The sequence below is a fragment of the Parastagonospora nodorum genome, assembly GCF_000146915.1.
Source record: "Parastagonospora nodorum SN15 chromosome Unknown scaffold_12, whole genome shotgun sequence".
Taxonomy (NCBI): Eukaryota; Fungi; Ascomycota; class Dothideomycetes; order Pleosporales; family Phaeosphaeriaceae; genus Parastagonospora; species Parastagonospora nodorum.
In genome coordinates, this window is record NW_001884560.1 from 314,859 (window position 1) to 336,805 (window position 21,947).

Here is a 21,947-nt window from a genome sequence, read left to right on the forward strand (position 1 = left end):
TTGATTTGGGTACCCCATGACCCACGCTCGTTTGTCTTGCTCCCGCTGTCAAAGCTCGAGTCTGCGTTTTCACGTGGTGCAATACATCACGTCTGAGCCGCGTGGTTCTGAAAGCAGCAAACACCATTCATGAGTATCCTACACCTACAATATGCACTTCCCGTTTCGTCTCGCCGCTATTGCCGTTTCCCAAAAGAGGTTTCGCCGAACAAATGCTTTAATCTACACGGAACCGCGCAGGCAAAAATACACCGCGCGCAATAGTGAGGAAACTAGTAACGCATCTTTAGAAATATAAGAAAATGTCCCCAATTGCCACCGTGGAGAAAACGCCGTGCTTTTTGAGTATCGCCAAATCGGAGATAAAAAAGCCGGAGCCCCTGTTCATTCGTGGCACCATTCCATTGTCCATGACGTTACCAGGATCCTTCCTTTTATGCCTGCCAGCCGAAAAGACTCGTGATATCGAAATGAAAGTGGAAAGGAGAGCCATGAGATTAATACGTGGAGAGTACTTGATCCACAAACGATGTGTGCATTCGAATGCAATGATTAGACAGAAGCAGAGCCGCTATTCTAAGGCTCTGTATGTATGCGCCGGGTGAAGGCGATTAAGCAAGAGGTCGGGGGCTCTGCTGGGCATGCGTAAAGAGCGCATTGAGAAGTCGCTCGACCTGACGAAATCATTAGTCTAGTACAAATATACCGCGTAGCAAGCCACGTACCTCAGGTGCTGCTTTGACAAAAGGCAGCTCCCAGAACGAGTAGTTGCGGTTCTTCAAAATCTCCAGCAGTGTGATGATGAGTCCCCAAGGATGAGGACGATGGACTAGCAGACGCTCCAAAAGCACCCTGGTGATGGTCTCCTGAATCTCGACCTGCCGTGAATCACCGTCAGATACGCCGAACAAGTGGAGAAGCGCGGAGCTGTAGAAGTGAGTGTGCGTGTTCGGGAAACGAAGCTGGTTGGCGATCGCGCTGATGAGATGGAAGCGAGCTTCTGGCTGAAACTCCTTGACCAGAGTCTCGAGAAATTTGGCAGCCGGGCCCTCAGCATCAAATTGGGGCACGCTGGGCTCAGAGCCCAAGGTGGTGATGCCAATATATAGGGTAATCGCATGGATCAGGGCTGGGTCTGATGTGGTTGGCAATTCGAAAGCTGTGGTCCTGGGCTCTGGGTAATGGACTGCTTGGAGGAGCTTCTCAACATCTTGTTGCTTTTCAGAGCCTTTCAAGAGACTGTCCACAGTGGTCTTGACACCAGCATCGAGAAGCATTTGATCGATGTCAGCGCGAATCACTGGCGCTAGCAAGCTCTTCTCAAGTCGATCGACCTTCAGACCTGCAGCGAACGGATCGGGCATCTCGGTGATGGTCGATGGATAGGCACTAACTATCAAATTACGAAGCTGGGTGCAGTGCATCGGGATGCTGTTGCAAAACCTGAAGTGGTTCTCGACTAGGAACTCGGCGAAGTCATGGTGGATGACAAGCAGTACGCGCATGACACCGCGGTAGAACTGCTGCGCCATGAGTGATTCTCCAGTCGGTTTGATCAGTTGACCAGTGAAGACGAGTAAAGCCTCCATAAGTTTGGCGTATACATCCCAGCGCTCATCCTGTTGGCCTTCCTCGAGCATGGCCGGAATGAGGATGCGGTGTGCAAGCAACGCTAGCCATGCGAATGTGAACCGCTGGAAGTGACCCGGCTGTAGGATCAGCAAAGCTCTGGCAACAGCAAGGAATAAGTCAGCCTTGTGGTCGGCCAGAGCTTCGTCCTTGACAGCGTCATTCAATGTGAAGAGCACTGTGGAGAAGAGCCTGAAGAAGACTTTCTGGTTGAAGGCATCGCCTCGTGTGTTGTGGTGATTGCAGAGAACCAGGACAACGACGACAAGGATCTGGTCTAGGTATCGTGCTTTGCTCTCCTTGACGGATCCTTCTTGATCTCCCTGGTACTTGACGAGATCAACAATCAGCTTGCCGAGCGCATCGATCTTGAGCGTGGCAAGATCCTCATTGCCTGTTCCGAACGGAAGCGAGTGTTCACGCTCATAAGCAATGACAGAGGAGTCGATGCAGGTACGGATAAACTCGATTGAAGTTTCTTGAGTCTCCATAATCTTCCGTTGATGAAGCTGGTAGATGTACGCGATCGTGACCTTCTTGGGTAGGTCTGATTGCTGTTGCATATGCACCCATTCCTCGAAAACGTATTCAAGGTGGTCCTTTTGTCCGGTTGCGGGCGGGGTCATGGAGAGATCGCTAGGGGAAGGTTGTAGGCTATTAATCACTCTCTTGCCTAGCTCTAAAGACGGGTCCTCTGCTAGCCAGTTATTGAGAGCATCGATAGTCAAAGCGAAGTCGGCACGGAAAGCGCTCGGGTGCTCGTTGAGCAACAATTCGTCAAGCAGACTTGCCAACATCTCAACGGCTGCGATACGTCGCTCTTGAATAGCCTTGGCGATCGTTGTGTTGAGTCGAGGGATATCCATGAGGCTTACTTCCATCAAGGCAATCATGACTGGGGCCTTGAAGATGCGGTCATCATCATGAAGTGTGGCAAGCCACATCAGAACCTGTCGTGAGGTCTGGACAGAAAGCTGGCACAGGTGGCTCAACAAATGGGCCATGACTTCGATCTCCAAACGAGTGAGAGAGTCTGAGAAGAGATGGTTTGTGACTTGTCCGGCAATGCGGAATGCCCAGCTATCCTTGTTGGGTCCCGCGAACTCAATGCTTGAAATGAGTTGATCAAACACATGATGGATCGTGCTGGTGCCGGGCTGGAGCTCACTGATGCGCTCCTCAGGCGCCTCCTTGATAACACGCGTGAGTTCAATGAGAATCTCTTCGGCACCACGCTGACCGCGTTCTGGTCCAGCCGCATCCATGTAGCCGTTGAGCTGCTGTTGTGCGGGCGGTGCTTGTGATGCTTGAAGCCGGGCTTGTTGTGTGGGCTGGCGCGGCTCCGCTGGTGCAGCACCAGGCGTTGGCAGATTTGGAACAGCAGCAAACTGTTCCTGCAAGATGTCAGGCATTTGTCGTCCGCTGTCCTGGGAAATATTGTTTGCATGCGGTACACCTCGCGACTGTCTTCCAAAGTCCTCGTAAATGGCTAGCTGCTCCCTATTCAGCCCACCAGTTGTCTGCTTGTATGGCTCTGGAATGTAGAAAGCCCACTGGCTGATGTTGGCATCCTTGAAAGGCTCGTTTGGTCGGGTGCTGCGGAACATTCTACGTGCTCGGATGTTGTCTTCGATCTGCATATCAATCTCGGCCATGGAAGACATCTCAGCAGCCTGCTCTACAGTATTGCAAACAAGGTCAAGATTATCGTTGACAAACATCAAGACATGGCCCTCTGGAAGAGCTTGCTCGGGCAAGTCTCGCGCATTCACCCTGATGTTGTTCTGAATGCTCATGCGTAGGGGCTCCTTGCAAGTTACCAACGCCAGAGCACCGGACAGAGACTTGACGACGGTATGTGCAGCATTGCGGAGCTTCTCCTCATCGGGTTCCATAGCGAAATCCTTGCTTACAAGCTGGGAGGTCGAAATGGCGGCGATGGTGACAGATCGCTCTACAACAGGCGCGATGATTTCCTGGATAGCTTGCGTCACCGCATTCAGGAAAATCTTCTTGAGGGTTGCAGGAGGAACACCGCTGTTTCCTGATGGAGGGTATTGGAGCTGGTTGGTGAAGTCAGGCAACTGTGCGGTGATAGCTGCTGAGGAGAAGCGCTCGCTGGGTCCTCGCGAGCGATTCAGGCCCATGATAGAAAGATCTCCGAAAGCTTCCATGCCGTCAGTGACCATGGGTCCAAGGAATTCGTCGTCGACTTGAGGCCGTGCACGGATGCTGTTGGTCGGTTCAATCTCCTTGTGGTCGAGATCTAGTCCTTTGCAGAGAACCTCTATTTCGAACTTCTGGTTGAGCTTTAAGTCGGCAAAATGATACAACTCCAGCAGGACGCCCAGCATCTCCGTCAGCCATGGGTTAGGATGCTTGAAGACGGTAGACTTGGCTGCTTGGACCAAGACCTTGCAGGTGAATGGTATCACAAGGAGAAGGCGGTCGGTGTCATATCCCTCGATCAAAAGATCCTTGAACGATATGTTGCGGAACTTGATTGGTCGATCGCGAGCGATTGTCAGAGAACCAAGCCATGAACCCAGATTCTTAAGATGGCCACGCTCGGTTGAGCCCAAAGTGGAATCGGTGTTGAGGAGTCGTATAACGCTGGCGTACGTCTCGCGAAGCACTTCAGCCCAGAGAGTACGGTCATCAAAGAGCGCGAGTATGTCGAGGTACAGCTGCTGGAAGTTGGGCTGCATCTTGGCACGTTCTTCTACTAGGTAATTGGCGAACCACTGGTGATGTCGCTCCTCAACTGCCTCGGTGAGATCGGCGATCTTGTCGCGCAAGTTGCGTTCGGACACATTGTTGAGGACAAACAAGACACGGTCCTGTACGTCCTCGTCAGGCTCTTCATATAGATCTGGCCGCAGGGGCGGATCCACATGGAGGCAAGTGAACTTGGGCACAGCTGATTCTTGTTGTAGGGCGTCCTCAATGCCATTACCGTTGGTGAGACCAACCCCGTTATGGTTGTCGCCGTTGACTTCGCCGACTTGTTGTCCCACGATCTCCTCAGCCTTGGTGAAGATCTCTGTACCATGAAGACCCGGCACGATCAGCAGCTGATCGCAGTAATTCGGCCACTCGTGCAGTCGACTTGAGAAGTGTAGTAGAGCCTGGAGTCCGAACTTATACATAGACTCGTCAGGCCTGTACTCTTGAACTGCCTCGAGCACCATGGCCAGGCCAACTTGAAGTGCGATTCTTGACAATAAGTTGAAGTTGATGATGCCGCCAAAGAGCACAGCCGTCGTGGCCAGGGCTTCTAAAGGATATTCACCAAAGCAGTTGTATTCATCGAACAGTCCATGGATCATGCACGCGAACAGCTCCTGCTCAGCAGGGTCGCGGGACTCCTTGTACTTTTTCAGCGCCGAGATGATGTCGCGTACGTCGCTATCGCCGCTGTACATGTTCTTGAAATGCTCCTGCATCTTTTTGTCGGCATCTTCCGGCAGAGCATTGCCGTTTTGACCGTTGGCATCAATCACGTCGTCCACGCCTTCGCCGTAGTTGATTAGCCGTGGGTATGCCTGGATGCAGTTTCGCTGAAGCGGTAATAGTTCTTGTTCTGGCAACCCACACTCGGCAAGAAACCATAATAGAGGGTACACCGTCTTTACAGCAAGCGGCATGCTAAGTGGGGGGTGATCTTCGCGGACGCGCTGCATCTCCTCTGCAGCGCGAGCACTTAAGAAGTTAGTGAGGATGCGACGGAAGAGCGCGCCGGCCTGATCGAACGTCTGCTGGAGCCAAGGCTCGACCTCGAACTTGCCTCGCGCGTGTGCTTGAGCAGCAAGATCCAAGCTGATGTCAGTGTTACTGCGGATCAGAGAGTCTAGCCAGCCATTCGCTTCTGCGTGCTCCAAGATCAGGGCGAGCGACATCGGGTCTGTGCTATACGCGTCCACGAATCGTTCAATCAGCCACTGGAGATCCTGTTGCCAAAGCCCATAAAGTACGAAATTGTAGATCGGAAGTTTCTTGTGGAAGTAAGGATCAAACAGCTGCTTAAGTGCTTGCTCCTGTAATGCTCCCCAAGGCTTCGGTACTGCGGCTGCTGCCACCAGGAACTCTGCGGTGTGTGGATTGATAACCATATCAGGTATGCCCATGAGTTGCGCTGTGTGGTATGTCTCAGATGTGCGGAAGATCATGTTGAACAGAGCGCTTGTCGCATCGAGAGAGACAAACGGGTGCTTCGCTGCCTGTTCTGCAAAAGCTTTGACATCGTCCGAGGCGTTTTCGAATGTAGCGAGTGAGTACGAGGTGCGCAGTCGTGGAATCGCGGAAACGTCCAGTTCTTCTGGCGTACATCGGAGAAAACACAACAAGAAGTACAGATGGGTCAGATCGTGCTGCCATGTACCACCCCACAACTTCTGGATGTCAAAAGAGTCGGTGTCCTGCGCAATTGGAAGTAGCGCGTCGTAGATGTCGAGAAATTGGTGTTTCTCAATGCGCAGGTGGTCTCGGTCGAAGGCGTGCACAACGTCCTGCCAGTCCAACCGCTGCCCTGCGCGGTGTTCTCGTAGCGCGGCTACAAAATTCTTTGCATTGTAGCCTGTGGACAGGACCAGGTACAGCAGGACGGTCGCCACTTGCTGGTAGCTAATATCGCGTGTTTCGGCTTGTGCGAGCACTTCTTTGCACGCCTCCACTGTCGCTGTCCCTTGTGGACCTGCCCGTTGCACTAGTTTTACCAGAGGGTTCCGCGAGCTGTCTGTGAGCTCGACAAGAAGTAGCTTCGATTCGACAAGCCCCGGTATGGCAATCTGCATGCTCTGATATCGCATCTGCACCGCATACACCAGGCTCAGTTTTTTGTCGTCGTCCCATCCGTGGGGTGGGTCCTGGAGCAATCGCTCAACGAGTGTGGCGACATAATCGGGGCTCGTAGCGTCGCCCTGGGTCGGCTGCGCGATCGCTATCAGCAATTCGTCGCCCATGGACGAAATGATCGTGTCAGCTGCAAAATGTTAGCTTGTGCGGCCCAGGACGAATGTGCTCATCATACCTTTTGGTCGCAGCTCCGTCCTCCTCGACGAAAGCGCCAGCATAGACTTGGCCAGCGCATCCAGGTTGAAGTGCGATATGAAGGCGGCCAGGTCGAAGTCGCGAAACAGATCGCCCTCGCTTGAGCTTATCGACTCAGCGATCTTGTCTGCTTGTTCGGGCTCCTTGCGCAGCTTCTGCATTTCCGTCGCGAGAATCTGATAGCTGCCATTGGGGTCGGCATTGCGCGCCCCGGCACCGAACACGTGGGCGGCATTGTTCTGCACCAGGCGCCGGAAGTACTTTGAAAAGACCTCCATGCCGTGTGCGTCGACGAGCTGGGCGGCGCGTTAGTATAGTGATAGCGACAGGGAGAGAAGCGCGCTAAGACGCAAGCGCGGCAAGCGACATACCTTTCTGATCTGCTCTATTTGGGTGTCCCACTTTGAGCGGTCCTTGTCGTCCTTGAGCGGTCCGAACTGGCTGAGCAGCAGGAATATTTGGGCAATAACGATGCGGGAGAGGCTCTGTGACGATGCCGTGGTGGTGGAGTTGGAGGCAGCGCTGGGTGAGCCGACGGTACTCGAGGTGGAGAGAGAGGGCGAGGCGCGGACAAGCTTGGAGGCTCCTCCGCCGCTGGTCGATTGTGCACCACCCCCCTGCGAAGCGGCTGCTGCGGCGGAGGATGCCAATTGCGAGACGGCGTTGGGGGCGATGGTCCGTGACCGAGAGGACAGCAGCTGGCTGGCGGGGAGCTGCTGTCCTGCGGGCGAGAAGGCCGACGAGGTCGAGGAGGCGGCTGAAGACTTGCGGCTACCCACCAGGCGCGAAGATGCCGGCGGTAGAGACGGGAAGTTGGTGTTGGCGGGCGAGTATGCGGGACGCGAGGCGCTGGGCGAGGGCGTGCTGCCTTGGTCTTGCGCGACGGCGGTGGATATGGGGGTCAAACGTGTGCTCTGATTGTGTCTCGGGGCACCCCAGGGATGTTGCTGGCTCATCGAAAGGGCGTGTCCATGTGAGCAGCGCGTGCGCGGCGGGTGGGGGAGGGAAGGTGGAGATGGTGCGGTTGGGGATGAGTTTTGGCTGTGGTGGTTGTGAACGTCGCTCACCATGGAGCACGGGTGATTCCGTGCTTGGCATCTGGAGGGACGCGAGCGCTGTCACGGCTCACCTGCATCTGGACCTTGTACCTGAATTGAACGTCTACGACCCTATTCCATTTGGCCTTGCCATCATTCTCCAAGGCCTTGATTTTCTACATCTTGGGACTTGTTGTGAGCTGGTCGCTACCTATGAGAGCTGATGTCTTACCCCACATCTCACGCATCAAGGTTTCATGGCACCAAGTGCTTTCCATGCCAAAGCCAACTTATGAACTCAAACACTGCGTTTCCTACACAACATGGCAAGTTTTCGCTGTAATGACAGATTTCCGAACCCCTGGCATGGGCCTTCACTGTCTCTGTTTGCAAGCATGCCACTTTCTCGGCGCCACATGTTCTTACTCCGTCGACTGGTTTCAGCTGCGCGACTTAGAAACACATTTACAACTGGCAACACGTGGATACACAAGCATTGAGAACATCTCTACTGCTCTGTGGCACGCCAAAAGAGTGCTATCAACGACGCTGAAGATCTCAGGATGTTTGCTTCAAAATATCACGTGATATTGACAAAATCGAATGGTGACAGGCCCGGGGGCTTTGCACTCCACGTCCACTCTGTACAGATGCTTTTCTGCTCATTACATTCTTTTGATCCTCTTGTCCTATCATCCTGCAGAACCAAAAAAAAACATCCAAATGCGTGTCGACAGAGCATCGAACACTCGCGCCACCATTACAGCAAAACGATAGGACTCAAGCGACCATCGAGTTGGCGCCCAGGGCGAACCCCAGAGGCTAACTGAGCGGATTACAGAACTTCCTATGAGAGAACCTCAGATTTTTTTGGCTTACATACACATGCACGATTGTTGTGAGTTTCTGTTGATCGAGTTGGGTTTGCGTGTGACGGCTGCGCAGGTGAAAGTAGCGTGTTCCACTTTGGAACAGCACGTAAACGACGACCCTTCGATCATTATGAGCGGACCAGTTGGTACTGATTGGAATAGGGGCACATAGGTCACTTTGGTGAAGGAGGCATCGTCTTCTAGAATATTGCAGGTGGACGAACGGCATAGCAACAACGTCCCTGATTCAATGCGTGTACATAGGCGTGCACTGCAGAAGACGCTCTACTGATGACAGGACCGCTCTTCTTCGAGAACACCAATAAAACACGGCTGAGAAAAATACAAGATATACGAGCACATATGGTATCCACCCATCCCAGACGCCTTGTTGTAGAAACACCGCCCCGAGCTGTAGGCAAGCCCTGGGCACTTATGCATGACATCATGAGAACATGGGATATGACGAAGGAATAAACAGACTGGAGATCGAACATGGCAAGGTCAGGAGAGCTGGACAAAGTCCGCGAACTAGGCAGCCACTTTGGTGGACTGCTGCATCTCGTCGACGAAAGCATCGTAGTCACCGGAAGATGCCGTACCTACTAAGCTGGTAAGCCGTGCGCCGCTTGAACGACTGCTCCGGTCTTAAGCATTTGGGTCGGGGTAAGTCGCAGGAGGAGAAGAGAGCTGACCTTGCGGTGACCCGTCTGCCTTCTGGCGCTTTTCGGCGTAGTCGTACGAGTCCTCTGAGTTGGAGTGCTTGTGGCCTACAGCTGGGCCGTGTTGAGCAGCGGCAGCAGCTTGCGCAGCCATCTGCAACTCGCCAATCTGTCGCTCAGATAGTCCGCCATTGTTACTACTCGAACTCTCCTGGGGCTGCGGCTGTTGTTCGGACTGCTGTGGGTGTTGCGGTGGCTGTGGTTGGGTCGGATTGAGGTTGGCGGGCTCGCCGTGCGGTCGATTTAGATCAACGCCGGCGGGCGCAGGTGGAATTTCGCCCTGGGTCTCGAGCAGGCGGGATTGCAAATTAATAATGTAGTCGCGCAATTGGTAGTTCTCGGTCTGGAGAGTCTTGTACAGCTCGCATAGTTGCTCGAATTCCTTGACCTGGTCCTTTAGCTGCTTGATGTACTCTTCTTTGCGCTGACGGAACGCGCGCTGGAGGCGTTAGCATGATGTTTCCTCGGCGAATGAATATACGGACTTGGGCGGCGCGGTTCTGGGCAGCGCGTTTAGAGGTCGACAGCTCTCTCCGTCCCTTTGAGCGTCCCTCGCTCGTGTTGCCGTCATCGATTGCGCCTTGGCTCATTTGGTACGCCTGGCCTGCGATAGCCGGGTCAATTGCATGCGGGGGACCTTGAGGAGACGAGTGCTGGGGGAGAGGCTGGGTGCTAGGCTGACCAGCGCCTGCAGCGAGAAGGTGTTCTCTTAAGCCTGCACGAGGTACATGTTAGTAATCGCAAGGCGCAACAAGAGGGCGCACTAACTCATCTCGATGGTCGGCTTGTTATGGTCCTACGCCGGAGAGTCAGCAGGGCGACGGCGTTGTAATCTGTCAGCATTGCTTACCTGAGCAGGCTGCTGCATAGTATTGTATCCAGTATCACTGCGGATGGATGGATACAGTGTTCGGCTCATTCACAATGCTTTGGGCGAGGCACAAGCAAGTGCGTGCGGTGTAGTGGAATAAAGAGCCGCTTGGTGTTTCAATCAGGACAGCAGGGAGCTGTGTTCAATGCGCGCGACCCCGAAGCTGGAGCTGTATGGTACGCTGATAGTCGCAGTCTTGATCGCGATGATCCGGCAGTTGGTGGCAGTAAGGTACGTCGGCGCAGTGGATGCGGAGGAAGTCGCGACCTGCGCAGAGGGAAAGAGGACGTCAGCATCATCGCGACTAATGCCAAGAGAATCGTGCAGATGTTGCGACAACGTTGTCGTTGCGCGACTGAGCGGCCTTGCGCGCGGGAACCTGGAAGTGTGCTTACCTATGCTTGGTGGGTGAGATGGATTACGCAACGGGTGACTAAGTGAGGGCGCCGCGATTCTTATACCGCAGATGAGCTATCGGCGGCCGGTCCTGGCGGCATATCTGTTCGGCCTCGGCCCTCATCATTCCACCACCCCAAATGACAGACTCCCTCTGCAATGCATTTCGATACAGCTATTGCCCATTCGTAGAATACCCTGCACATGCAACCGCCATGTTTGGCAGGAGACCGCTGCTGCGAAACCTGCAGGCTGACTAATGCTCTACGACCTTGTCCGTAAAGAGCGGTCCGTATGGTCAGCGGAGCCACCCCCATCCAGACTGCAGACTGTAGACGGACACACGAGATCCTAGATCCGGAGAAGCCGCAAACCTCCATCTAGCTACGAAGGACAGTGGTGGCACTACTCTGGATGCTAGGTCGGTTGTGCCTTGGACTGCATGCATTTTGAGTCCATTCCTCGTGTGGCTAGCGAATCTTGCAACAGGTGTGCACATGCATTAGCAGTTCAGCAGTGCACTTGATGGCCATCTTGACGGGTCCGGCTCAGGGCATCGAAGGCTTCAGCAATTGGCCCCATTGCGGCACAGCAGCTCTCAATGATACGATCCTGAATACGGGGAAAGGCAGCAGCCAAATGACGGCGTCTGTAAGTCCGTGCACATCTGCAAGGCTCGCGAACGTAGGTCTTGGTCTTGCCACTGCACCCGTCAACGTCTTTTGTATCACCAGTCTGTTTCATATCGTGTAACCAAAATCACTGGCCTTCGCACACCAACAAACTTCTTGTGATTGGCTTGAATACATCTCATGGCACTTGCCGTCTTTTAACCGTCTCCAACACAAACCATCAGCAACACAGAACATCACCATTTTGGATTAGCATGGCGGCACTGATGACACCACTCAGACTTGGACGCCAGCTCCAGGCACTCCCGTGAGTCCTGTTCACCTATGCGTCTGAGCGGATCTGCAAGCTTCTCCGCCAACAAATGAACGTGGATCCAACGGCTGCGCTGCTTACCTCAGAATACAATTCGTCTGACATGAGGACGTGCCAGATTACACAAGCCATCTTGCGAGCGTTGGCGCCATGCGCTGGTTGACTGCGGTCTACAGCTCCGGCTGACACGTCGTGCTACACCAACAAGACCACTTGCACCATCAACAAGCATCAAATTCTACTCCACTTCTCCAGGTCGCACGGAGACCGACAAGATGCAAGCTACACTCCAAAGATCGCATGACAACATCATCTTCTCTGCTGGTCAGCCTCCCGAACTCCCGGAACGAGCGTCGAGACTCCTATCGGCCTGGGAGCTGTCAGCATCAGGCAAGGGCATCACACGAGCCTACACCTTCACTTCCTTCTCCAAAGCCTGGCAGTTCATGTCGATTGTTGCAGACGAGTGCAAAGCCAAGAAACATCATCCCTCGTGGTCCAATCTATACAACAGGGTGACTATTGAGTGGACCACCCACCGGCCGGAAGGTCTCAGCATCAAAGACGTCGAAATGGCCGAATTCTGCGATCAGGAAGCTGCCGAGATAGGGCTCAAGATATAGATGAACTTGCAGCATTGCCTAGGTCTATGAACAGAACGGGCCCACCCGGAGCAGGTGACTGGAGAACATCCCCCTCGTGATTTATCTCGGCGCCCGAGAAAGAGTGTTAGTCAGCTGAGCATGGCGAGTCCAAGTGGACTGATGTTCGCATATCGCAGCAAAGACATACCACGTCGATCTTCCCCCCAAACACCAGAATTGCATTGTATAACCTCTATCCAGCCTAGCAAAGGCTGTGAGCCAATCCGTTGGGTCGTCGTTCCGTGAGATCCGGTCGTACCTGGCGACTTCGCCTTGAAGGAAATGTATCGTTCCGGCCCAATCGGAGCAGTGCCTTCACCTCGCTGCTGAACCCGCCTTGAGCTTTTCGTACATCCGAGAAGAAAAGCACAACCCGCCAATGCTCGCAGTGGAGAGCAGACATGGTTGACTTACCACTGCCAACATGTCCTCACTTCGACAAATGAATCAAGACAAGTTGAAAAAGCATAACCCTTCTTCTGCCATGCACTTTACATGAAGACACCCAGATAGTCAAATCCCATGAGCTTTTCTTGACTAGATATCCCTCCCACCGACACAACTACCCGACACATGTTCCCACATCTTGTTCCCACATCTTGTTCCCACATCTTGTTCCCCACATCTTTGTTCCCCACATCTTGTTCCCACCTCGTTCCCACCCCCCAATTCAGGAAGGTACCCCATGAGCAGCACACAGTTGAGGTCATCCAATACCTGGACGCATGCTGCTTGGCCACACCTCAAGCTTTCCTAGCGCCTCCAACAGGAAAAAGCACGGCCTAATACACGGGTAGGTACCGTGTTTGCGTACCGATAGTAGCAGGCGCTGCGGCGGCTTACGCAGGGCTGGTTCCGGGCTATCCGGAACTGCGACTAATCAGCTAGCTATACTCGCTCTGGCACGACTGGTTTGGAGATAGTAGTGCAGAGAAGAAGGAAGGATGGATTCCTGATACGGTGGTGTCGAGGTGTTGCATGGCCTGTCGGTTCACTGTATGGCGATTTTGAAGTGTGTGACTTGTGTTTGGACGCAGTAGGTGAGGTGGGGGATGTGGACTCGAGACAATTCGCAGCACCATACATTCGCACCCTGCATAACGACATACAGCACTCTTCCATCATCCTTGTGATATCCATCTTTTCTCTTAATACCACAGCATTGCACTATCCCGCTATACCCGCCCAATCGCAATTAGTACTCTCCAGCCCTAATCACCCAGCATACAACAATCCCATCCTCCAGACCCACTACCAAGCAAACATGCACTTATTATTCAACAGTCTCGCCCCAAGCATGTCATACTCGCTCTTACTAATCCAGCTGTCGTTCCCATGCCCGCTCAACCGCCCAAACACACTCCCGCCCTTCCATGCCACAACCTGCGGATCAAACTCGCGCGGCGGCGGGCCCACGAGAATCTCCTTGCCGTAAAACGGCCTCAACTCCCGTAGTCGCGCCTCGATGAACTCGCGCAGCCCGGGTGTTTTCGACGCCCCGCCGACCAGCATGATGCCGCCGAAAAAGTCGCGCAGCCTGCGGTCGTCGCCGCGCGCGCCTTGGGCGAGGGACTCGAGAATCGCGTGGTCGAGGGGCATGATAGGTAGGACGGTGTCGCGGGCTTCGGCGAGTTTGGTCTTTTCGAGCACGGGGTCGCGGAAGATGAGGGGTTGGCCTTCGGCGTCGCCCATGGGGGTGTCACGGTCGGGGATCGGGGTGCTGGCGCCGTCGGGGCCGGGGGAGCCAGCGACGGAGGAGCGAGGCGTGTTTTCGGCTTCGGTCAAGCGGCCGAGAAGGTTGAAGGGATTTGGAACGGGGCGTTGAGGGGTGGATACTGCGGCGGTGGAGTCGGTGGTGCCGTTGGTGGCAGCTGCGACGACGGGCTTTCCGGCGGAAGCTTCGAGGACGGCGATTTGGGCTTGCGAGATGGGGTCGTTAGGCGAACCGTCGTAGAGGTCGACGGAGCGTGGGACGACTTTGCGACGGTTCTCGAGCTTCTTAGTGTTGTCGAAGATTGAGGGTTTGAAGAGGCCCTGAGTCTGTTAGCATGCTGGAAAGAGGATCGGGGATGAGGTGACTTGCCATGACCGAGAGCATAGTCTCGTCGTAAGTCTTGAAGGTGTACTTGCGCGTATCTTGGCCCGATGCTCTGAGATGAAAGTCCCAAGTTTGGACTGTGACGGAACCCTCGTCCATGGAGCAGAACTTCTGCTTGAGCTCTTCTGCTAACACAAAGTCGTATCTCCGCTTGAGATTCATGTCCGCGTATGGAAAGTGTCCGTACAGCATCATCTTGATGAAGGTCTCTGTGATGTCCGAGCCGCCCATTTTGAGGTTAACGCGCGACTCCTCGACACACAAGCCTTCATCGACGCAGCATATCGACGTCTTCTGAGCGCCAATGTCGACTACGCACGTGACACCATAGCCTGCGCCGAATGATGCCGACAGACTTTCTTGCTGCAGACAGACCTTGCCGAGTCCAAGATCTCGTATCAGAATGTCCAGAATCATGGTGACATATTGGCGCTCATACAAGTCCGGTATGATGAAGACGCATTTGTAGTTGACCAGGTCTTTCATGCTCTTGATTCCGAGCTGGTTCTTAAATGCTTCTTCAAGGATCTTTGAAAGGTCGTGGTAGATCTGATTGCGGTCGACATAGTCCTTCTCATTGAACGTGCCATTCCGTATTGGCCAGAAGAGCTTGTACCGGGGTTTGGAGTGCTCTGGTATCCGCATCGCTGCGCTTCCAGTGAAGAAGTCGGGCGCTTTACTCGCGTCTGCTGGCAGCTCTGTCCAGTCTATGCGATCCATGTCATTGTGCTCCGAGATGATGTCGGGAGGCGTGCGCCTGTTGTAGTTGATGACCAGATCCTTCGAGTTTGGCAATACTCTGCGTTTGTTCGAGCGCATGCGCGTCCTCAGCTCCGAAGACATGGCCATGTACTGGTCGGCGAAATCCTCGCCAAACCACTTCTCAGGAAGGGCGTCTGCCGGCACCGCGCCTTCGAGCTTCAACCGCTTAGGGCTCGGCTCGCCACCGTCTTCCTCGCATTCGCTCTCTTTCCACTTCCGCGCAATCACCATGGGTATTGTTTTGGGAAGCGCATCTGATCCCAGACCTATCCTGAGGTTCTGGCTGCCGGGGTGTATTACGATGAGTTTCGAGATGTCTGTCCGTGAAGCGAAAGACAAATCCGCATCCTCAGCCGTCTCTTCTGGCGCCTGTGGGGTCAAGCCTTCTGCTGCCTGTGGTACGCCCAGTGCGCGTGCGCGATCCTTGTCCCGTGCCTCTTGTACTATGCGCGCCCGTTCTTCGTCTTTGGGGTACCGCACGGCGAGAAATTGTTCGTCGCGCTTCAGGAACTCTGTGTAGTAGTTCTTCTGGTTGATCATGCTGACCTGGGGCCACGTCGAGAGGTCCATGTTGTTGTCGGTCCGCTCGAGACCTGGGATGCTGTCAGTAGGTGTTCTTTGCTATGTATACGATTGAAAGCGCGGCCGCACCTTCCTCCTTCAGCTGGGCTCTGCCCGACTTCTTGCCCACCATCTTCGAGACTGCTTCCTTGCTAGCTAGCTAAGCTGTGTTTGCCGTCGTGTTTGAATGTCAAGAACACCCTCGAAGGCGTCTTCAATGGGGCGTGTTCGGGTCCGAGTAGCTGTTGTATCGCAGGGGCTGGCGAGTCGAGTCGGTGTTGACGAGGGCACGCAAGTGATGGGTTGTGGGCTGGAGAGGTGGTGGAGGTGAGAATCAAGGGCCTGGAGTTGTGGTTGCGGCGCGCTTGACCAGCGATTGGATCCCGCGTCCGCAACAACCTTCGCTTCACCATCCCAGTCGCCCTGTGGACCTAAGCCTACCAGATCTCCCCACAACACCATCTCCAGAACATCGTCAAATGCCGATACCGCAAACTTTAGGTAACCTACCCATAGCACGTACTGTCCGACATTGTAAGCATGTGATACTTGTAATCAGGCCATGTTATCATCCGTTGTGCATCCTACGAGAGAATGCGAATGCTCACGTTGTAGTGATATGTGGCAGGCACTTCAAAGCATGGCTCCCGAATCATTGGATATATTGTTTGTAAATTTCGATGCGCGTCGCATGTATCTGCCCGTCTTCAGGTGACATTCGCAGCTGTTCCTTGAGAACTCCAGCCATCCGTTCCATGCTCCAACATGTTTTGTGAGCACGTCCAACCTACTTGCTAAATATATTCGAAACGATAGGGCCCAAGATCCATCAAAAGACGCCGTCATCTACACTCAAGCAACGCTATGCTCTTCCTCTTCAGCCGCCTCTCAAGTCAGTTTGATATCTGCCTTGAGCTCCCAGTACTTTGTGTTGAGCATATACTCCGCCAGAGTCGATGCGCGCCCAGCCATTGCTGCTTCTTGGACCTCCACAGTCATCTTGGCCACGCCACCTCGGTCTTCAAACTTGCCTGCCCAAACATCAGGCCACTTGCTGCTGGAGTAGGCATTGCTAGCCGTTACCTTGGGGTGCCACGCGCCATCGTATCCGATCAGGAAGCCAGCGACGTGTTCGAAGCGGAACGACTTCATGCTGGTATGGTTCTCATATGCTCCGACCTTCATGAAGTAGTTAGCAACTGCCCTGCCATGAATGCACGGCCACTTACGAAGACCTCGAGACCCTTGCGCCAGATCACAAGCTGCACATCCTTCTTGCCAAAGACAGCCTTGAACGTGTTCACCGTAGGGCTCAAGAAGCTTGCGAGCGTCTCTGGTGATGCACTGAATAGTGTAGTGACGATTGCATCTTGAAGCTTAATCATGCCGTCCTCTTTGGCAAGCTCTGCGTAGTAGCTAAGGTCGATAATGTGAGCATGGCTATCCGGGCCACTCGACGGCAGCGTCTTGTAGTCATCGGTATAAGAGATTTGGCTCGAGTCGCTCCGGATCGATGAGGGGCTGCTACGGCCACGGTCACTGCTGCCGTCGACATCCATGGCTGAGGTTTCGAGGGGAGTAGACATCGTGATTGTACGGAGAGTTCTTATGCGTGGAGGTGAGGTAAACCGTAGAGCGAGGCTTGTTACCGCTGGAGGCAACTTCATCTAATTATACAACAGAGGGCGCACGGGCCTGGAGTGAGTGGTGATGCTCAAAGTGAGGTGTGAACGTGAGGATGAGGTGTGAAGACAACGCTTATGATGTTGAGGTGTGAACATGAATTTCAAAGGTTTCGCTGAGGTTGGAGAAGCTTGCCGGCGCCAAAGCTGCGATGACGCGATCGAGGCGCGTCTGATGAGGTTTTTAAGGCAGATGCGACTGTGAGGAGGAAATGACCTAGCCCAATGAAGACATGCAAACAATCAGAGAAGAACCCAGGCCAGACACTGGTAATCAAAAGCGTTTGAATGATTGATATAATGATACAAAGCATTTAGAGCAGTGCAAAAGGGTGAACAAAGCATCTGGCCGGGGAGCATAAAGAGTCACGAAACACATTTTGTGCATCTCAAAGAACACAATCGCGTCGTGAAAACAAAAGATCAAAATGTCATATACGCTGATTAGTACCAGGCTGAACATGAAGATCATTTTATAGGGCTAAGTTGTGTTCAGCGCGACATCATGTTTACTTACACGGCAACAGTTTCCTGGAATTGGTGGCTAGTCTTGACTAGCCACAGGGCTTGAATATTTGAGTTGAACTGTCCGAGGTATCCCATATCCTGTAGGTACCTATGCTACACGAGCCTCGGCTGATGTCTATCCCAAACGCCTTAGGTCCCAATGCTAGCTACACGAGTCCCAGCTCGTGGCCATCCCAGATTCCTTAGATCCCAATGCTACACGAGCCTCAGCTCATGGCAATGATCGTTCCCTGTATCCGCTTCTGTCTGCCTTCGAGCTATACAATGGTGAAGTCGGACCTCACCGCATCCCAAAGACAGTTCGTCATGATATTGTCCGCCAGTTGGAACGGCAGGAGATTCCAACAGTCTACCGGATCGCTAAGAGGTGTAGCCTTCATGTTACAAAATCCGAAGCCCAAGTCCACGGTCTGTCCCGCCCACACGTAAGCCCAATTGCGGCGGAAGTAATCACGGTACGACATGTACGTGATATCCCAGCTGCCGTCCTGAGCGACGGTGAAGTGGACGAGATTGTCGAACTCGAAGCAGCCGCCTTGTTCGGCGTGCTCAGTGAAGACACCAACCTGCGTTGACATGTTAGTGAATAATGCGACCATGGCTCAATACTGACTGATACGTACTAAGACTTTGTCGCCGTTCTTTGCGATGACCAACTTTTCGGTCTCGCGCTTGTCCTTGAAGGTCTGGATCAATCTGAATGAAGCCTTGTTTGGATCCAAGAAGTCGCCCAGAGCAGTCGGGGAGATCTGGTGGAGCATAGTAACTATAGCATCTGGGAGCTTCATGTTTGTCTGCCTGTTTGCATGTGGCGGGGTGTAGGTAGCGAGGTCGATGAGGTGAGGGTGGTTGGCGGGAGCCGTCGACGGAAGTGCAGCAAAGGCATTGCTGAACTGAACTGTGTGTGCAGCCATGTTTGTGGTTGGAAAGAGGTTAGAGAAGGGTTTGAGGTTCCAAGGTTGGGTTGCAGAGGGATGTGGCCTCGTCTCTCTTATATATCTATAAGCCTTGCGCGAGGGTCACGTGCGAACGCTGCATAGCGTTTGCTATTGACTCACATGCTGGGTGAGGCACGGGCGGTGAGCAGCAATACACAGGTGAAGGCAAAGGCTCGAGCAAACGGCGAGATCCACGTGCTCCGGCAGCTCGCCGCCATAGAGGCTCGAAACTCACCTGCAAGTTTGCCCGGGAAAAGAGCAAGGTATCTGGCTTTTTCGATCATTATTTGAGCTTCTTTTGATTTGGAGAGAAACTGTCTATCGCTACTAGGTAGGTCGCAAGCCCCGAATCAAAGACTACCTAGCTAAATAACATATGAATCTATCTGATATTTGGACGCTGAGGATGGTTTCCTCCTCTCACTATGTGTGAAGCAACTCCCTTTTGGATCTCTCTGCCTTGGTAGCATGATACTTGATGCTACACAGCTCAGCGTGCCCTTAGGTCACATTGACGACCCACTTGCTGCCACTCCGAACGTCCCAACACTCAGGGTTCAAGATTTCGATGCCGAGTTTGCGTGCATGCTCGTTGCAACCCGCCTCAGTTAGAACCGTGCAATCTCACACGGAATTACGCACGTAGGCTTCGTTCCAGGCGTCCTCCAGATTGTTTTTGGTGTACTTGCCCCACGTGGCAGAAATGAGCTTCCATGAACCGTCGTAGTTGATTTGGGCGCGGACAGGGGCGTCAAACTCGAGAAAATTCTCATGGACGTACTAGATGTAGTGGCCAACCTGCGCTGAAGCATAGTCAGTGGTAAAGTTCAATAGTGGAGAGTATGTAGCTGGTGAGGGGATAATGCGAACCATTACTTGACGTCCCTGCCTCGAGATGATGAGTTTTGGTTCAGTCGAACAATCGAGCTCCAACACCAGTTGGAATGTCTGTGAGTCCAGAAACTGATCGAGCACCGCTGTGGAGACCTTGAACAGCATGGTACAAACAGCATCCCAAAGCTTGACGTCGTAACGGGTATCTCCGTTGTCCTCTTCTGCTTCCGCAAGATTGTAGCTATCCATGTGGATGAGATGCGCCCGATCAGCTGGCGTATCGACCGGAAGTCGTGTACAGTCGTTGGCGAATTCAGGAGAGATGTACTCATAGTCTGGCTCCGCGTCCCAGTCAAAAACATCGCCGATCAAGCGAGGCATGCTGGCAAGGTAGTGAGAGTGTTGCTCTTGTGTGCTCCGAGACTTCGCGAGTAATTTATTGGCAGAGGTTGACGAATGGTGGAGGAAGATTGGAGAATAGAGCTTTAGTGAGCTGTTGCAAGCGTGTCTTCAGTATCTATGTGTCTTCCACCGTTGCGGTAAGCGAGAGCGGGTACTGCTCTCCTTCACCTACGGCATGCGGTGTGGCTGCGCGGACGGGAACGATATTAGCCACGGGAACAGAAGATCATGAGATCGTTAATAACAAAAGATATTTTTGGTCCATGCTCGACACGCGTGTTGAAATATTCAAGCTTATCTATCACCCATCGTCCTTCTGAGCATCAATACTTCGTGCTTCGTGACGAAGACGTTGCTGAGTGTCGCAGCAGCATTCGAAGGCTGCTCCAGCCCTAAGTTATCAAGCGCATCGACTAAGTCTCGCACCTTCGCGCTCTCCCAAGTCCCGAAACCCGTTGTCCAGAAGACGCGCTTGATGCCTACTGATGCCATGAACGAGATGCATCGATAGCAGGGTCGTGATGAATGCACGGATGGCTCGGTCTCGTCGACGCGACTCGGGGCCTTCTGTGCTGGCTTGGCTTCAAAGTCGGGGTTCCGCAGTTCCTCGTGAAGGGAGCCAGTAGACGGACGCGGCGGAGACTCTGCTTGTGCACCGTCATCTAAATCTACACAACAAGCGACCGACTCGTTGACGGAACTTTGAAATGTCCAGCCAAGCCTTGCAACGTATAGGTCAGCACCATGGAGGCGAGGCAGCTTGGTCCGGTCTCTGGTACTGCGACCAGTCTGTCCAGTGGGCATCAACATGGACTCATTCTGTGATGGTAATGGAGGAGACTTCGTGCGTGCCTACAATAAGTCAGCCAAAGACTAGAGATGCGCATGCGGATTGATTACCTTGGCCTGGGAAGGACTTGCGGAAGCTTTGTGTGCGTTCTTTTTCGAAGCAGGTTGAATAGCTACATCTTTGAGCTTGACGCTGGCGTTGGAGAGCTCTATGGCGTCAAGATTCTTCTTTGTAGATAACTTATGTGCATGCTGTGAGCGCTTGTGAGCGTGTTGTCCATTGTTGCCAATGTTGTGATGATGGTGATATTTCGTCTTCTCGTTTTTCATTTGATGTTTCTTCATACTGTTCTCTGCTGACGACGCCACGTTCTTCTCCTCCTTGTCGTGAAACGCAAGACTTAGCGCAGCCCGATTTAGGTGCAGATTGTTCAAATCGCCACTCTTGAACAGAAGACTCGACGGTGTGCTGCTCCGCGGCGAACTTGCAGACTGTCTCGACATATAGCTTGACTGCCTCACGTCGTAGCCGGGCTTTGCATTTAGAATCACCCGATAGTTTGAAGCACGGTTTTTGGGAAGAGACAGCAGTGAAAGCCGCGCAACTAGCAGCAGAAAGCGCAGACTGGATTGCCATCATCTCAGAATGCATCGACAGAGGCGTGTTGGCCAGCTTGCCGCCTCCAGTTGTCATCTCAAAAGGCGTAAAGGTCTTCGCAGCCGCGGGAACAGCCACCTCTATCATGTGTCCCCTGGACTTGAGCTTTTTCTTCTTGAGCTCAGCAATAGCAGAACCGTCCAAAGAGCGCAGTGGCAGCAGACCGGTCTTCAGCGCACCTCCGTCAAAGCCAGTCCTGTAATCGTTGTAGCCCTGGCCTATGACCTTACCACCGCGAACGATTATAGCGCCATGGCGATAGCGAAGAGGACTCTTCGCAGCCTGGTCAAGGCAAAGATTGAGATAGTTGTCGGTCCTCATATTGTTGATTTGTTTGATGAGTCAAGCACTAAAAGTGAATCAGAGTTTTGTGATGATGCAGATAACGAGCTGACGTTGATCTGGGCTGGATGTTGAAGGTTTCGTAGATTCCTGGAACTGCGGTTATGATGTGTATTGGATGCACAAAGAGGTGGTGATGCCATCGACCTGTTGTGTGAAGGGGCGAGCGGTAGTTTAGTGGCTTGGCG

At 53.3% G+C, this 21,947-nt stretch overlaps 8 protein-coding genes across 8 annotated transcripts; 1 reads left to right on the forward strand and 7 right to left on the reverse strand.

The window, feature by feature from the left end:
- Positions 1-611: 611 nt before the first annotated feature.
- SNOG_08035 (hypothetical protein) lies at positions 612-7,748 on the reverse strand (the record flags this gene model as incomplete). Its single annotated transcript, XM_001798310.1, has 4 exons — positions 612-674; positions 726-6,610; positions 6,659-6,974; positions 7,050-7,748. 4 exons carry the CDS (start codon positions 7,746-7,748, stop codon positions 612-614), a joined length of 6,963 nt encoding a protein of 2,320 aa, XP_001798362.1.
- A 1,065-nt stretch (positions 7,749-8,813) lies between these two features.
- SNOG_08036 (hypothetical protein) lies at positions 8,814-10,615 on the reverse strand. The gene is made up of 5 exons (XM_001798311.1): positions 10,576-10,615; positions 10,160-10,447; positions 10,078-10,105; positions 9,795-10,024; positions 8,814-9,748 (listed from the first exon to the last, which is right to left on the reverse strand). The coding sequence occupies exons 2-5, from the start codon at positions 10,226-10,228 to the stop codon at positions 9,236-9,238; spliced, it is 840 nt and encodes a 279-aa protein (XP_001798363.1). The 5' UTR covers positions 10,229-10,447; positions 10,576-10,615; the 3' UTR covers positions 8,814-9,235.
- A 1,181-nt stretch (positions 10,616-11,796) lies between these two features.
- On the forward strand, positions 11,797-12,144 carry SNOG_08037 (hypothetical protein; the record flags this gene model as incomplete). The annotated part of the gene is made up of 1 exon (XM_001798312.1): positions 11,797-12,144. The coding sequence occupies one exon, from the start codon at positions 11,797-11,799 to the stop codon at positions 12,142-12,144; it is 348 nt and encodes a 115-aa protein (XP_001798364.1).
- A 1,272-nt stretch (positions 12,145-13,416) lies between these two features.
- Positions 13,417-15,719, reverse strand: SNOG_08038 (hypothetical protein; the record flags this gene model as incomplete). Its single annotated transcript, XM_001798313.1, has 3 exons — positions 13,417-14,205; positions 14,249-15,618; positions 15,677-15,719. 3 exons carry the CDS (start codon positions 15,717-15,719, stop codon positions 13,417-13,419), a joined length of 2,202 nt encoding a protein of 733 aa, XP_001798365.1.
- Positions 15,720-16,474: 755 nt separating this feature from the next.
- SNOG_08039 (hypothetical protein) lies at positions 16,475-17,172 on the reverse strand (the record flags this gene model as incomplete). Its single annotated transcript, XM_001798314.1, has 2 exons — positions 16,475-16,765; positions 16,795-17,172. The coding sequence occupies 2 exons, from the start codon at positions 17,170-17,172 to the stop codon at positions 16,475-16,477; spliced, it is 669 nt and encodes a 222-aa protein (XP_001798366.1).
- Positions 17,173-18,002: 830 nt separating this feature from the next.
- On the reverse strand, positions 18,003-18,710 carry SNOG_08040 (hypothetical protein; the record flags this gene model as incomplete). Its single annotated transcript, XM_001798315.1, has 3 exons — positions 18,003-18,053; positions 18,081-18,362; positions 18,420-18,710. The coding sequence occupies 3 exons, from the start codon at positions 18,708-18,710 to the stop codon at positions 18,003-18,005; spliced, it is 624 nt and encodes a 207-aa protein (XP_001798367.1).
- Positions 18,711-19,358: 648 nt separating this feature from the next.
- Positions 19,359-19,949, reverse strand: SNOG_08041 (hypothetical protein; the record flags this gene model as incomplete). Its single annotated transcript, XM_001798316.1, has 2 exons — positions 19,359-19,514; positions 19,611-19,949. The coding sequence occupies 2 exons, from the start codon at positions 19,947-19,949 to the stop codon at positions 19,359-19,361; spliced, it is 495 nt and encodes a 164-aa protein (XP_001798368.1).
- A 315-nt stretch (positions 19,950-20,264) lies between these two features.
- Positions 20,265-21,738, reverse strand: SNOG_08042 (hypothetical protein; the record flags this gene model as incomplete). The annotated part of the gene is made up of 3 exons (XM_001798317.1): positions 20,265-20,789; positions 20,871-21,159; positions 21,200-21,738. 3 exons carry the CDS (start codon positions 21,736-21,738, stop codon positions 20,265-20,267), a joined length of 1,353 nt encoding a protein of 450 aa, XP_001798369.1.
- Between the last annotated feature and the right edge of the window lie 209 nt (positions 21,739-21,947).

Bases quoted from the DNA above. Each gene is read 5' to 3' on its own strand.
- SNOG_08036 (XM_001798311.1), bottom strand. From the start codon at position 10,228: ATGAGCCGAACACTGTATCCATCCATCCGCAGTGATACTGGATACAAT. The intron at 10,106-10,159 runs GTAAGCAATGCT...TCTCCGGCGTAG, and splicing joins CTATGCAGCAGCCTGCTCAG to GACCATAACAAGCCGACCAT. The intron at 9,749-9,794 runs GTCCGTATATTC...TAACGCCTCCAG, and splicing joins CCCAGAACCGCGCCGCCCAA to CGCGCGTTCCGTCAGCGCAA.